General features: G+C 41.9%; 1 protein-coding gene across 3 annotated transcripts in view; it reads right to left on the bottom strand.

Moving 5' to 3' along the window:
• Positions 1 to 437: 437 nt before the first annotated feature.
• The window catches only part of HSD17B6 (hydroxysteroid 17-beta dehydrogenase 6), a 41491-nt gene continuing 27604 nt past the window's right edge, over positions 438 to 14324 (bottom strand). For all 3 annotated transcript variants that reach the window (XM_026001908.2, XM_072746224.1, XM_072746223.1), the window contains 4 exons: positions 11591 to 11923; positions 8931 to 9189; positions 4766 to 4929; positions 438 to 1869 (listed from right to left, as the gene is read on the bottom strand). In XM_026001908.2, coding sequence (XP_025857693.1) covers positions 1652 to 1869; positions 4766 to 4929; positions 8931 to 9189; positions 11591 to 11903 — 954 coding nt within the window. In that variant the 5' untranslated portion in view covers positions 11904 to 11923 and the 3' untranslated portion in view covers positions 438 to 1651. The remainder of the gene's footprint in view (positions 1870 to 4765; positions 4930 to 8930; positions 9190 to 11590; positions 11924 to 14324) is intronic.

Below are 14324 nucleotides of genomic sequence, written 5' to 3'. Positions count from 1 at the left end.
GAATCTGATCATGAGGACAGGCCATACAATCCAAATGGGGGGGATGCTTTACAAAATAACTAGTACTCTTCAAAAATATCAGTATCATAAAAGTTGTTTTTTTGGGTTTTTTTTTTTTTTTTTTTCAGTTAAGAAGCTATTATAGGTTAAATGAGAGTACAGGGAGATAACAACTAAATCAAAGTATGACCCTGTATTGGATCTGTTGAAATGGAATAGATAATTCTATAATCTGTTTAACTATCTAAAAAATACTACTGATAGTGTTCTGACATCTGGGACAACCAAAAGTAAAAAATAAAAACAGTGCAAGTAAAAAACCAAGGCAATGAGGAACTCTCAGAAAAACAACCAAAAAAATCATGGTACTATAAAGGAAAAATACTTGACTAAACAGTACGCAATAGTCACATACTTAACAAAGTCAACACTATTAATTTGACTGAAAATAAGATAAAACTTTATTAAAAATATGGAAATATAGGAAATGGCCAGGAAAGTGGTATAAATAAGCTAATAGGAAAAATCAACAGGATTTTCCTTAACAAGAAATCAACTGAGAATGTCTAAACTTAATAAATCAAGAAGTAACAGTATATTATTTACAAATACAGAGATTACTACCAGAAGAAGTAGCTAAAAGTTAAAAGCATTTACCTCTGAGGAGCAGCAATGAAGGGTTGGGAACTGCTGGCTTTTTTTTTTTTTAAGCTTTTGAATGTTAGCTGAACATTTCACTATGTGTGTGTATATATTTTAGATTTTATTTATTTATTCACAATAGACAGTAGAGAGAGAGAAGCAGAGACACATGAGGAGGGAGAAGCAGGCTCCATGCCAGGAGCCCAATGCAGGACTCGATCCCCGGACTCCAGGATAGCGCCCTGGGCCAAAGGCAGGTGCCAAACCGCTGAGCCACCCAGGGATCCCCTGTGTATATTATTTTAATTAAAAACATTAAAAACAAAACAAAACAAAAAAACATTAAAAACCACTTATTTTTAAACAAAGAAGAAACATCCTCAAAAATAGCTGGCAACAGAGAGAAGGCAGAAATATTTCATTTAAATAAATGAAATATTTATTTAAAGTACCATAGTACAGATCCATTTCTTTTTTTTTTTTAATTTTTTTTTTATTTTTATTTATTTATGATAGTCACAGAGAGACAGAGAGAGAGGCAGAGACATAGGCAGAGGGAGAAACAGGCTCCATGCACCGGGAGCCTGATGTGGGATTTGATCCCGGGTCTCCAGGATCGCGCCCTGGGCCAAAGGCAAGCGCCAAACCACTGCGCCACCCAGGGATCCCTACAGATCCATTTCAAATAAACAGGCCCATATATTTCTCAATAGTCCTCAAGCAATAGTGTATAATTGCACAGGAAAACTATTCATTTTTGTAAAGATATAATATTAAAACAAGTTCAATTGTTTTCAGTCCACTCTGTTTAACAGGCAAAGAAAAACGATGTATTTGGAAATATTCTAATGAAAAAACGCTTAAAATAGTAAAAATTTATTACCTAAAGGAAAAAGCTTTGGATATCTAGAATATAAACATGTTAATTCCAAATAAGGATTACTGAGATACTAATGATCAATTTCAGACTTTCCTCTTCTTCATTTCAAGAGCCATCAAACTAGTTTTCTTAGACTGCTTGGGCTGGTTTGGGCCAGGATCTCGTCAATATGTAGTCTGCCAGTGATGTAGGCAAATAAGATAAAGGAATGAAGAAAAACTGAGAATCCCAACCAGCTGAATATCGAGTGCGGGGATGCACAGATGTCAAAGCATGTTCCATGCAGTCAGTGACCAGGTTCAGGTTTGTGCTACATTTCAAGAGCCCTTGTTTGACGCCATTGTGATCTGTATACAAAAAGAGAAATGACGGTTAGCGATCTTACTCCCTGTGGTTTTGGGTTTTTAAGATTTTATTTATTTATCTGAGAGAGAGAGAGAGAGAGAGAATAAGTGGGGGACAGGGGCTGAGGAAGGAGAAGCAGACTCTCTGCTGAGCACAGGGAGCCCATCTCAGGACATCTCCATCCCAGGACTCTGAGGTCACAACCTGAACCAAAAGACACTTAACCAATTGAGCCACCCAGGCGTCCCAATCCTTGCATTTTAGTGTTAAGATCCTGTTATACGCTCATAGAAGTCTAACTACATTTTATTTCTACAAGGATTAGGCTGATTAGATCTATGCTTCCCAGTGACAGCCACTAGCCAAATGTAGTTACTGAACTTAAAATATAGCTAGTATAACTAAAAATGGAATTTAAAAATTTTAATTTTAAAACTCAAAGCCGGGGATCCCTGGGTGGCGCAGCAGTTTGGTGCCTGCCTTTGGCCCAGGGCGCAATCCTGGAGACCTGGGATCGAGTCCCACATCGGGCTCCCGGTGCATGGAGCCTGCTTCTCCCTCTGCCTGTGTCTCTGCCTCTCTCTCTCTCTCTCTCTCAATCTCTGTGTGTGTGTATGTGACTATCATAAATAAATAAAAATTTAAAAAAATAAATAAAACTCAAAGCCATTGTTGGAAAACGTTTTAGTATTTTTGGAATAACAGAGATATGTGAATCTACCTTTGCAACTGGAAAGTTTTTAAATCTTGTTGAGATATAATTAATATACCATAAAATTCAGCCATTTATTTATTTTTTTAAAAAGATTTATTTATTTATTTATAAGAGACACAGAGAGAGGGAGAAGCAGGTTCCCTGCAGGGAGCCCAATGCGGAACTTGATCCCACATCCCGGGATCAAACCCTGAGCCAAAGGCAGATGCCCAACCGCTGAGCCACCCAGGCATCCCAAAATTCAGCCATTTAAAGTGAAATCAATGGCTTTTAGTATATTTAGAGTTATGCAACATCACCACAATCTAAGTTTAGAATATTCTTATTATCCCCAGAAGAAAACTTACACCTATCAGCATCACCAACCCAGCTGTAGGGTTGCTGCTGTCTCTGTGGATTGCCTTTTCTGGACCTTTCATATACATAGAGTTACACATTGTAATCCTTTGGGACTGGCTTCTTTTCACTAAGCAAAACGTTCTCAAGCCAAACGTTCTCAAGCCTCTTCCAGGCTGTAGCATGTATCAGTACTTCATTCCTTTTTATTGCCAAATAATATCCTATTGTATGACTATTGTCTTTTGCGTACCCATTCATCAGTTGATGGACATTTAAGTAGTTTCTGCTTTTGAGATATTATGAATAATACTGCTGGCAACTCTAAATTTTCTTAATCTATAGATGAAGTATTTCCTAGGAAAACTTAGCATCCAAGTTGAAATATGCTGTAAATGTAAAATATGCACCGATTTTCAAAGACTAATAAGAAAAAAGAATATAAAATACCTTAACAACTTTATATTGATAATAAATACTGAAATGATAGTATTTTGGATATGTACAATTAAATAAACTGGATTAGAATTAATTAATTTCACTTGTTTCCTTTTTTTGAAGAGGCAACTAGAAAATTTAAGATTACATATACGGCTCTCGTTATATTTCTATTGGATAGCACTGTAAAGTTATCCATGATAACTCTATGAACATTTCAACTCCTTTTAAGTCATGAAATATATATATCTTTTTATATCTATATATACTTTCATGTATAGCCACTACAATAAATTCTATTTTCCTCTTAATTTCTATCATCAAACTGTATGTATCCAGAGGGGGAAAAATTCCCAATACACAGTTTAAAACCTTAGATGGGGAAGAGTTTACAGCTATGGCTGCCCCTGGCATGCTGGGAACAGTTCCCTAGCGAGTTCTGAAAAGCTCAGGCACTGTTTTGTGCCAGCTTTTTCCTGATCCACTTTTTCTCCCCTGTGCTAATGGTGACCCTCTTGGGCCATATGCGCCCAGAAGACAGTGCTGCAGGTCAGGAGTCTTCTGTTCGACTTCTGTCTACCTCCTTTTCGCTGATAAATAAACCATACCACTCAAAGCCAGCGACAAGGCTGCTGCTACCCTACCCATCACAGGGTCCCTTTATGAAAGGAGAGCTGCTCCATTTGGCCTTGGCAAGTTGTTGACTTCTCTGTGTGAAGAAAAAGCATTGCTTCTCCCAGCAAGATGGAACCCCACACCAATGTGCCTAACTTACTTCTATGAAGACGACTGCCTTGCACCCACTCCCAAACTGCCTTCTCTTCCAGGTCATAAGAATGACATTCTTACAAGAAATTGAACCATCTCACCCCAATGAAGCTCCTGAGACCTGCATATGAGGTCTAGTCTCTGGACACAGTCAATAAGGCCCTGCAAAGCTAGCCCTCACCCTCTTCCCTCTGCCCACACACAGCCTTCCTCTTCCTACAATAAGACATGGAGTTTGTGGTTGGGCCCTTTGTTACCAAAAGGGTAGACAATACTAAAGGCTGGACTTTAGTTGTGCAGGCCTCCCACACCAGCCCCACCAAACTACAGAGGGGCACACAAGATCCAGAGGTACCATACCTCTAACCATGTAATCCCTCCCTCCTGCTCAGGTGGCCAGGCCCACAGGTGACAAAGCAGCACAAGCCTTGGTCCTTGGCTATCTATATAACCTCTTCCTCAGCCATGGCAGCCATCACCAACAACCATGAGAGCACTGGGACTTTCCCAAACCCCTCCTGTCCTGGGAAGGTTTTGCTTAAGGACCTCTGCTCTCAGAGGACCTGCCAATCATTCTCACCAACCCTCTTTTCCCCTTCTCATGCAAGGTTATCTATTATCCTATCCAAAAAAAAGCTCACGAGCATCAAAGAACTTCTGTCCATAGGCTTCCTTAATATGCGTGGGGACTTCTTCCCAGGCTTGCTTTAGTCTCTCTAGGCACCACGCCACATGTGTCATTCCGGTCCTGAAGTAGCCGGGTTCAACTATGCTGATTTTCACCCCAAAATGTCGAAGCTCACGCCTGAAAATAAAAACCCTCAATTTAACTCTTTTGATTGAAAGATACCACAATTTCAACGCTCTCAGGGAGGAAAACAAAAAAGAACAAGTTTATAAAAACATCTCTACTGAATATTTTAAAGGATAAAGAAATGGAGAGGAAAAAAATTTTTTTAATATCTCTAGGTCCAACAAATCGGGACATGATCATACAAACTACCATAACCATTCAATTCTACATCCACTCTTTTCAGAGTTATTAAGTACCTGCCATGTATTAGATGTAGAACCACGAAGAATACAAGGAATAATAAAGAAAGTTAGCATTATTATGACAGGTATTGTGCTGAGTATTTCACATGCATGATCTCAGAAAATTAAGACTCAGTTGCTTGCCTCAAAAAGCTCACAGTGGGGGAGTCCAACAAGTAAGCAAATAATTGTCATACAACTCAAAAGAATTATAAAGGAGAGGTATTCGAGGGGCCATATAAGTAGAGAGGAGGAGGCAGACAGATTTCTGAGGGAGTCAGAGAAGGCTTCAGTGAGGAGAGAATGTTTCAGTAGAGCCTTGAAGGATAAAGAGGGAATTTCTGAGTAAAGAAAGGGGATGAACATAATACCAAGTAGTGGAATCGTATCCACAAGAGCATGGGCTTCTGAAAAATCACCATATATTCAAAGACTACAAGAGACCATTAGTGGAATATGACATGGGCATTAAGATTACAAGTCACTGGTCGCTCTAGAATACTCAGGTTAGTTCAACAAACAGTTCCAAAATATTTATCAGGGGCTGAGTATGTAGTAGCAGGTATGGGGCTAGGTGCTGCCTTCACCAAGTGAAGGAAGATGGCACCATGACCACAGTGGAGGTATCCTCTAGGTGCTTAGGAGACAATGATGAGGGGTACTCCCTAATCTAGAGGTTCAAGTAGCCTCACTGGAGAAGGTGAAGCCCAAGCTGATATCAAGAAGAAATGTTTGAGGAACACCTGGGTGGTTCAGCGGTTGAGCGTCTGCCTTTGGCTCAGGGCGTGATCCCAGGATCCAGGATCGAGTCCTGCATCGGGCTCCCCATGGGGAGTCTACTTCTCCCTCTGCCTGTGTCTCTGCCTCTCTCTGTGTGTCTCTCATGAATAAATAAATAAATCTCTTTTTTAAAAAAAGAGAAATGTCTGAAATAATAGTCCATAAGAAGGTAAAACACAAAGCATCATGACCCTCTAAGCAGTGAGTGACTGGTCCTCAAAGTGTGGTCCCCAAATAAATGGCAACACCAGCATCTGGGAGCCTGTTAGAAATACAAATTATTGGGCTCTAGTCTAGATTTATAAAGTCAGAAACTCTGGAGGTGAGACCCGACAATCTGTTTGAATAAGCCATCCAAGTGGCTCTGAGACATCCTAGAGGTTAAAAACCACTGTTCTAAAGGAAAAGCCTCCCTTTATCAAAGCAAAACCTAAAACTTTCCGTGGTAGAGCCTCAGTGAAAGATCCTCCAGGTGCCAGCGTGTGCTGGAGAAGAGAGGGCTATGCAAGCCAGTGGTACCTCTGGCTTCCCCTTGCAGCTTCCTCACTGTGATCCCCATCACACCACAACATCTACATTCCCTTTAAAACTCCAACTCAAATGTGGGACAGAACTTCCTTTCCCTGTTCCGCCTTAGCACAATTAAGGCACATTGCAATTTTCTAAAGGAATTTATGATTTGAACATTGGAAGGACATTCTTTGCTCTTGGTCTGCGAATGAGTCAAGGGGTCCGAGACACCAGTCATGAGTGGTGGTAAACCAGCAGGAGCAGCCACATAGGGGCAGGCAGAACGTCAGTTAGGCTGCAGGCCAGGCAAGGTGCCTGCTACACGGTGACGACTCACATGACTTCCTCAGGTATTTCCCTATTCTCTTCCTAGGCAGATAGTACAATGTGCGTGTTATACGAGATATCTACCAGTTATGGCACATGGTGGCTCAGTAACGGCCCCCAGAGATCCCTGGAACCTATAAATGTCACCCTATGTGGCACTTCACAGTTGTGATTAAATTAAGCGTCTTGAGATAGGGAGATTATGCTAGATAATTTGGGTGTGCCCTTAGTGCAATCACAACTACCCTTATAAGCGACACAGAGGCAGATCTGAAGGCCCGTAGGGGATGAGAAGGCAATGTGACCTTGGAGGCAGAGACTGGAGTGATGTAGTCACAAGCCAAGGAATGGAAAGCCACCAGAAACTGGAAGAGGCAAGGAAAAGATTCTCCCCGAGAGCCTTCAGAAGGCACCTGGCCCTGACAACAACGTGATTTTGGCCCAGTAACACTGATTACAGACTTTGGCCTCCAGAACTGTGAGGAAACAAATACGTGTCGCTTTCAATGTGTATGGGACACCTGGCTGGCTCAGTCGGTAGAGCATGCGATTCTTGATCTTGGGGTTGTGAGTTCGAGCCCCACATTGGGTATGGAGATTACCTAAAAAAATTAAGGGTTTTTTTTTTTTTTTTTTTTCAAAAAAAAGATTATATTTATTCATTCATGAGAGAGAGAGAGAGAGAGAGAGAGAGGAGAGACACAGGCAGGGGGAGAAGCAGGCTCCATGCAGGGAGCCTGACATGGGGCTCGATCCGAGGACTCCAGGATCACAACCTGGGCTGAAGGCAGCGCTAAACCACTGAGCCACCCAGGCGTCCCTAAAAAAATTAAGTCTTAAAAAAAAGTTACAGCAGCTATAGGAAGCTAATCCATAGTGCCTAAAAATATTCACAGCTCATTTCCAAGTAACTGCCCTAAAGTCAGCCCCCGCTAATGGGGAGACTAAGCAGCAATATTTCGTGCCATGTGACTACACCATCATGTCCACAGCTAACTGGACCAGGGAAGGTACTGGATGGGGAGGAAAGCCCTGCCTGGGACGGGATGGCTCTGCCTGTTATTACCTGTGTTATGACTATGAAGACTTACTAATCTCTGTGCCCCAGTTTCCTCACACCTACAATAAAGATACAAATAATACCTTCCTCATTGGGTTGCGTGAAAATTAAATGACCTGTTAGATGTCAAGTACCTACAACAGTGTCTGGCACAACAATAAGTACACAAAAATGTCACGTAAGAGGTCACTTGGCACACACAGAAAATAAACACAGCTGATAGAGTCATCTCTCTTGGGAATGAAAATGTAAAGGGAAATATAAAAAGGAAGAAGCTGACAGAGCAACATGAAGCTAAAACACTGCCTGAAAAAAAGCCAGGAGGTAGAGGCAGGGCCAACTAAGGGCTGTGGTGAACTGAAGTCCTAAGAAAAGAAGTTCTTAGATAAAGAAAAGATAAACAAAAAAAAAAGAAGAAGAAGAAGAAGAAGAAGAAGGAGAAGGAGAAGAAGAAGAAGAAGAAGAAGAAGAAGAAGAAGAAGAAGAAGAAGAAGAAGAAGAAAAGATATACAGAGTAAGGAGATGAGCGCCCAGAGAGAGAGAGAGAGAGAGAGAGTCTCACCAGGGAGAGACAAGGCCAGGCTCACGTTAAGGGGGAAGGAGGACAGTCACCTTCTCTTCAGAAATGAAATTTCATCAAAGATAAATCTTGAGAATTAAAGTGTGATCGGTGGCAGGAGACAAAGACCTAGGGTCGAAACACAGTTATGCCAAACCCTGGTTATGGCAGGTGAACTTGGGAAAAGAGATTTAAATCTGAGCTTCAGTTTCCTTTTTTTTTTTTTTAAGACTTTGTTTATCTATTTGACAGAGAAAGAGGGAGAGCACATGCAGCGGAGCGGCAGGCAGAGGGAGAGGCTAAATCCCAGGACCCTGGGATCACAACCTGAGCTTAAGGCAGACGTTCAACTGATTGAGCCACCGAAGTGCCCATGAGCCTCAGTCTCCTATATAAAACAGACTAGTAATAATATCTACAAATCAAGATTTTTAGAGTAATGAAACGGGATAATGTAGGTGAAAGCAATCAGAACAATGGCTAAAACATATTTAAGTGCTCAAGAGTTGCTTTTGTTTTAACTTAAGAGCATTACCTCAGAGTATCTGAAAAGGCTTCTACTCCGTACTTGGAGCTACAGTAGGCTCCTCCAAAGAAAGCAAGTCTTCCCAGAATGCTGGAGACATTAACAATCCTCCCCCGTGCTCTCCTCAGCAAGGGAAGCATGCTTAAGGTCACTTCAATCAAACCAGTGAGGTTCACTTTGAAGACATCCACATAGGCCTCTATCTTCAGCCACTCGCTGCAGCAATGTGGGTGAAAAATGCCTGCATTGTTGACCAGGCCCCAGAGACCTAGAACAAAGTCAAAGCAGAAGTTCAGTTTCAAACAAAACTGACAAACTTTTTACTTTAATCAATCTTCCTGCTGACAACTAAAAAAATGTTAGACAAAATATATTCTCTAATGTTTCTGAGTCCATCAGTTTGTAACAAGAAAGTATAAAAAAGGTCAGGCCAAAAACTAAGAAAAGGCGGGAATCCAGAAACAATAAAGAGGACACTGATACCAGCTTTGATTTGAAGGAATTTGCCAACCAATGTGAATACGGGTTTTGGTATTTATAGCCTCAATAAGATATGAAGTCCAGGGCCCACCTAAGGTAGGGATTCTAATAAAAAATAGTTTCTTCAGGACACCTGAGTGGCTCAGTGGTTGAGCATCTGCCTTTGGCTCAGGGCGTAATCCTGGGGTCCTGGGATCGAGTCCTGCATCAGGCTCCCTGCAGGGGGCCTGCTTCTCCCTCTGCCTGTGTCTCTGCTTCTCTTTCTGTGTCCCTCATGAATAAATAAATAAAATCTTAAAAAACAAACAAACAAACAACTATGAGTAGATAGGATCTATTCAGCATTTGTTGAGCCCTTAACAGGTACCAGAGAATATGCCAGAAACTAGAAGTACAATAATGGGTAAGGAAGGCCCGTGTCTTCAAGGTAGCTCACACTCTAACAGATGGGAAACCAGTAACAATACAACAGAAATAAACTGCAAGGCACAGCACAGAGGCTGTAACTCCCCAGAATTCCTGACTCTGCCTGGGATACATCCTCAGAGAGGATATAATATGTTGAAGTCAACTTTCAAGTCAATTTTTTAAAATATCAAACCTCCTGCAACCCAACAAAACAATGTTATTGCTAGTCTGCAACTCCTGGGGTGAAGTGAGGTTTAGGAAGGTCAATTAACAAGATCTATGGAATCAGAAAACAAGAGGGAGAGACAGGAAGGGGAATGAAGAGGATCTGGATAAAAATTAAACTTAGAAGTGAAGACTCGTGGGGTGCTTGGGTGGCTCAGTCAGTTCAGTGTTTGCCTTCAGCTCTGGTCATGATCCCAGGGGTCCTGGGATAGACCCCTGACATGAGTTCCCTGCTCAGTGGGGAGTCTGTTCCTCCCTCTGCCCTTGTCCCTGTTCCTGCTCTCTCCTCTCTCAAATACATAAATAAAATCTTTAAAAAAAAAAAAAAAAAAAAAAGAAGTGAAGACTCATCCACAATTGCCAAAAACTGAAAACAACCAAGATGTCCTTCAGGAGGTGAATGACAAAAAACTGCTATACATACAGTGGAATCTTATTCAGTAATAAAAAGAAATGAGCTATCAAGCCACAGAAAGACAAGTAGGAAGCTGAAATGCATGTTGCTAGTTGCAAGAAGCCATTTTAAAAGGCCATATATACAATGTGATTCAACTACATGACATTCAGGAAAAGGCAAAACTATGCAGACAGGAAAAAGATGAGTAATTGCCAGGATTCGCGGGGGTTGGAGGGCACAGATGGCAACCAGGTGGAACACAGGATCTTAGGGCAGTGAAACTATTCTATATCATACTATATGGTGGATACATGTTATTTAACATTCAGCAAAACCCACAGAATTGTACAATACAAAGTGGACCCTAATGTAAACTATGGACTTTAGTTAATGATAACATATTAATATTGGCTCATCAAATGTAATAAACGTATCACACCAATGTAAGATGTTAATAATAGAGGAAACTGTAAGAGGGGTTGTATATGGGAACTGTGTACTCACTTTGAATTTTTCTGTCAATCTACAATATCTCTAAGAAATACAGTCTATTGATCAGAAAAAAATTTTTTAGAAAGAAATGGACCAAAGACTGACTTCAAAGAATGACTATGTATTTCTAAATATATGTATATATTATATATATATATATATATATATTTTTTTTTTTTTTTTTTTAACTTGAGAGAGAGAGTATAAGCAATGGGAGGAGCAAACAGAGAGGGAGAAGCAGATTCCCCAACAAGCAGGGAGCCCAACACGGGACTCAATCCCAGGACCTGGAATCATGACCTCAGCCAAATTTGGACTCTTCACCGACTGAGCCATCCAGGGGCCCAGGAATGACTATATTTTAAATGGTAGCAAAGGGGGAAAGAATCAGTTTCTTAAGAATACCTTGAAAATTGTTTAAACATAAATAACTATGTTATAAATACCCCACTGACAAGGTGAAATAATAGCTTCAAATCTATTTGGCTCATTTTTCAAGGTAAACATTGTTAAGGAAATGAAACACTACCAAAGAGCACGATCATCTTTCAAATGAAAAAGACAGCTTGCTGTCTTTTAAGCCCTGCTTTTGAGATTTTATATATAGAGAGAAAATTTTAACATCTTCATGCCCAAGTAAATAAAAGGAGAAAATACTTCTCCATACCTCTGTCCCCCACATGCTCCTCCACCCACTGGGTGGCCGCCAAAATGCTCTCTGTCTTGGTGACATCCAGGATCACCGTGTCCAGCCTGTCTGACGTCTGGCTTCTCAGCTGCTGGGCCCCCTTCTCCGTCAGACATGCAGCCAGCACCCTCAAGCCTCGCAGGTCCAGCTGCCTGGCCAGCAGGTTCCCGAAGCCCGAGTCACAGCCCGTGATGAAGACATACTTGTCCTGCAGGTGGCTCACCACCTGTCTCTCCCGGTACCAGCGCAGGAGGTAGTACAGGCCCACGAGGGCTGCCAGGGACCACCACATGGTGAGGGGACCTCCTTCCCCTTCAAAAGAAAGAGAATGGCTTTTATTTCATTTTGTCCTTTTCTCTTTAACCAATTATCTACTGAGTATATATTATATGTCAGGCATTGCACCAGGTGTTGGGGACTCCATAGTCACTAATGCTCAAGGAGCCACAGTCTAGAGAGGGGATCGGAGGTAACCAGACGAGTGCAATGCAGTGAGGTGAGTGCCAAAGCAATATACACACAGTCTAATGAGGCTGCAAAGGAGTATGACCACTGCCTACAAAGTTAGAAATGGCTTCACAGACGCAGTAATTTTGGAACTAATTCCTATAAGAGTTCAAAAAGTAGCCAGATGAAGGGCATTCCAGGCAGCAGTAGTGTGTACATGAAGAAAGTGGTGAGCAGCGTAACTTCCTGATGCCTACAAGCAGTTCAGCACGGTGCGGTACAGAGCATAGAGGCAGGAAAGGCTCAGACCATGATGGTCCTTGTGGACCACACTAAGGAATCTGGACATTATCTTGTTGCTATTATTGGGAAGTATTAAATTAAGGAGTAAGATGAACAGATTTAGCTTTAGAGAGATCTGTCTCACGGTGGGAGTAGAAGGTATATTTAACAGGGCTTTGAGGAAAGCAAAGAGACCAGTTAAGAGACCCAACTGTTTGGGTGAAATAGAGCAGCCAAAGCAGTTTGTAGGGCAGCCCTGGTGGCTTAGTGGTTTAGTGCCGCCTTCCGCCCAGGGTGTGATCCTGGAGACCTGGGATCGAGTCCCACGTCAGGCTCCCTGCATGGAGCCTGCTTCTCCCTCTGCCTGTCTCTCTCTCTCTCTCTCTCTCTCTCTCTCTCTGTCTCTAATAAATAAATAAAATCTTAAAAAAAAAAGTAGTTTGTAAATAAAGACCAATTAAGATGCCTTGTTAAAATAAGTGTTCAAAGATGCCCACATTTCTTCATGTAGTTCTAGAGAAAGAGCCACCATTTGGGGGGCAATCTTTAGTGTTGGGTGAAGTAACATATGATTCGTAAGCACATAACCACTAACAAAGATGGATGTGAGCCCTCTAGGACATCGGAAGGCCTGGATGACACCTGCATGACACCTGCATGAGGTGACTGCCATTCAAAATCTCTGGCTTGGCATTCAGGCCTTCCCAGCGGTCTGGCCCTTGACTTACTCCTTTGGCTTCTTTCTTGCCACATCTCTCTTGCACCCTATTTTTCAATCATAACTAGCAGCTTTCAGTACACAATTCACAGTATAGGCTTTTCACACCACAGTAGACAATTCTCTCAACAATTCCTTTCTTCCAGCCCTAATCCATTTGACAAATAATGCTCATCTGTTAATACTTAGCTGAATCATCATTTTTTATTCAAGAAACATCAATTCAATATCTACTACAAGTTAGACACAATGTTAGGCACTGATAAACAACAGTAAACCCAACAATGTTCCATTATTCACTGAATTCACCATCTAAGTGTGAAGGCCAACAAGAAAAAGCAATGGAACAGAATTAAGGACAAGATGCGCTTGGCAGATCTTAGGTTTCTTGAAAGAGTAAAATAGAAGTTGATATCTAAAGGATAATAAAACAATAATAATAATAACAATAGCTAACAACAAAATAGCATAACACTTGCTGTGTATCAGGACCTTCTCTAAGCATTTCCCATATATTAACTCACTGAATTCTTACAACAGCACACTATGGCACAGTCCTGTCCAAGCCCTGTGTTAGGTTCAAATGCCAAAACAATTAGTATTGCAAGTGATTCAGTGGGGGAAAAGGGAGGAGTGCAGGAGTGCAGGAGTAGATGGTAATGCGGGTGTGAAAGGAGAGAGAGAAGGGAGGATTTGAGAGGAAGCTCCTTAAAGTGTAGGACAGCCTACACTTTAGGAAGGTCTCAACCAGGCCAGAGGGGGGCCCTTGAGCACAGACTGCCCAGTAGAATCCTGCACTGGGCAGAACTTGCTGGGCTCTACTGCTGCTGCCATGCCCAGTCACTGGCTGGGGGTGCCCAGAAGTGTGCCTCAGTATACATTCCATAGCCGATCCAAAAGCAACAGCTGGAGGCTGTGAGTCAACTGCACTCCTTAAAGCAAAAAAGACATCTGAGTAATGCACCTCCACAACTGCCACATTACTTTATAGATGAGCACCGAGAGATTAAGGATAGCTCAGGCAAGTGGTGGGGAGAGTGGTCCAGGCATAAGATTTTCCTGACCCCTCTTGACCTGACCCCTGGTCTGACAAAATGGACTGCTTCCTTCCTGGCATCCCCACTGCAGCCTGCACTTGAGTGGATCATGGCACTCACCAACTTGTTGCAAGGCTTCCTCCCACTTTTAGATGAACACCCTGGAGAGCCCAGGGTTGTGTATTCATCTGCACCTGGCACAGTAAATGGTACACAGTCGGTGCTATGT

Source organism: Vulpes vulpes, unplaced genomic scaffold (genome assembly GCF_048418805.1).
Source record: "Vulpes vulpes isolate BD-2025 unplaced genomic scaffold, VulVul3 u000000674, whole genome shotgun sequence".
Taxonomy (NCBI): domain Eukaryota; kingdom Metazoa; phylum Chordata; class Mammalia; order Carnivora; family Canidae; genus Vulpes; species Vulpes vulpes.
The sequence above is the reverse complement of the archived record's forward strand: the minus strand, read 5'-3'. Positions and strand labels throughout refer to the sequence as shown.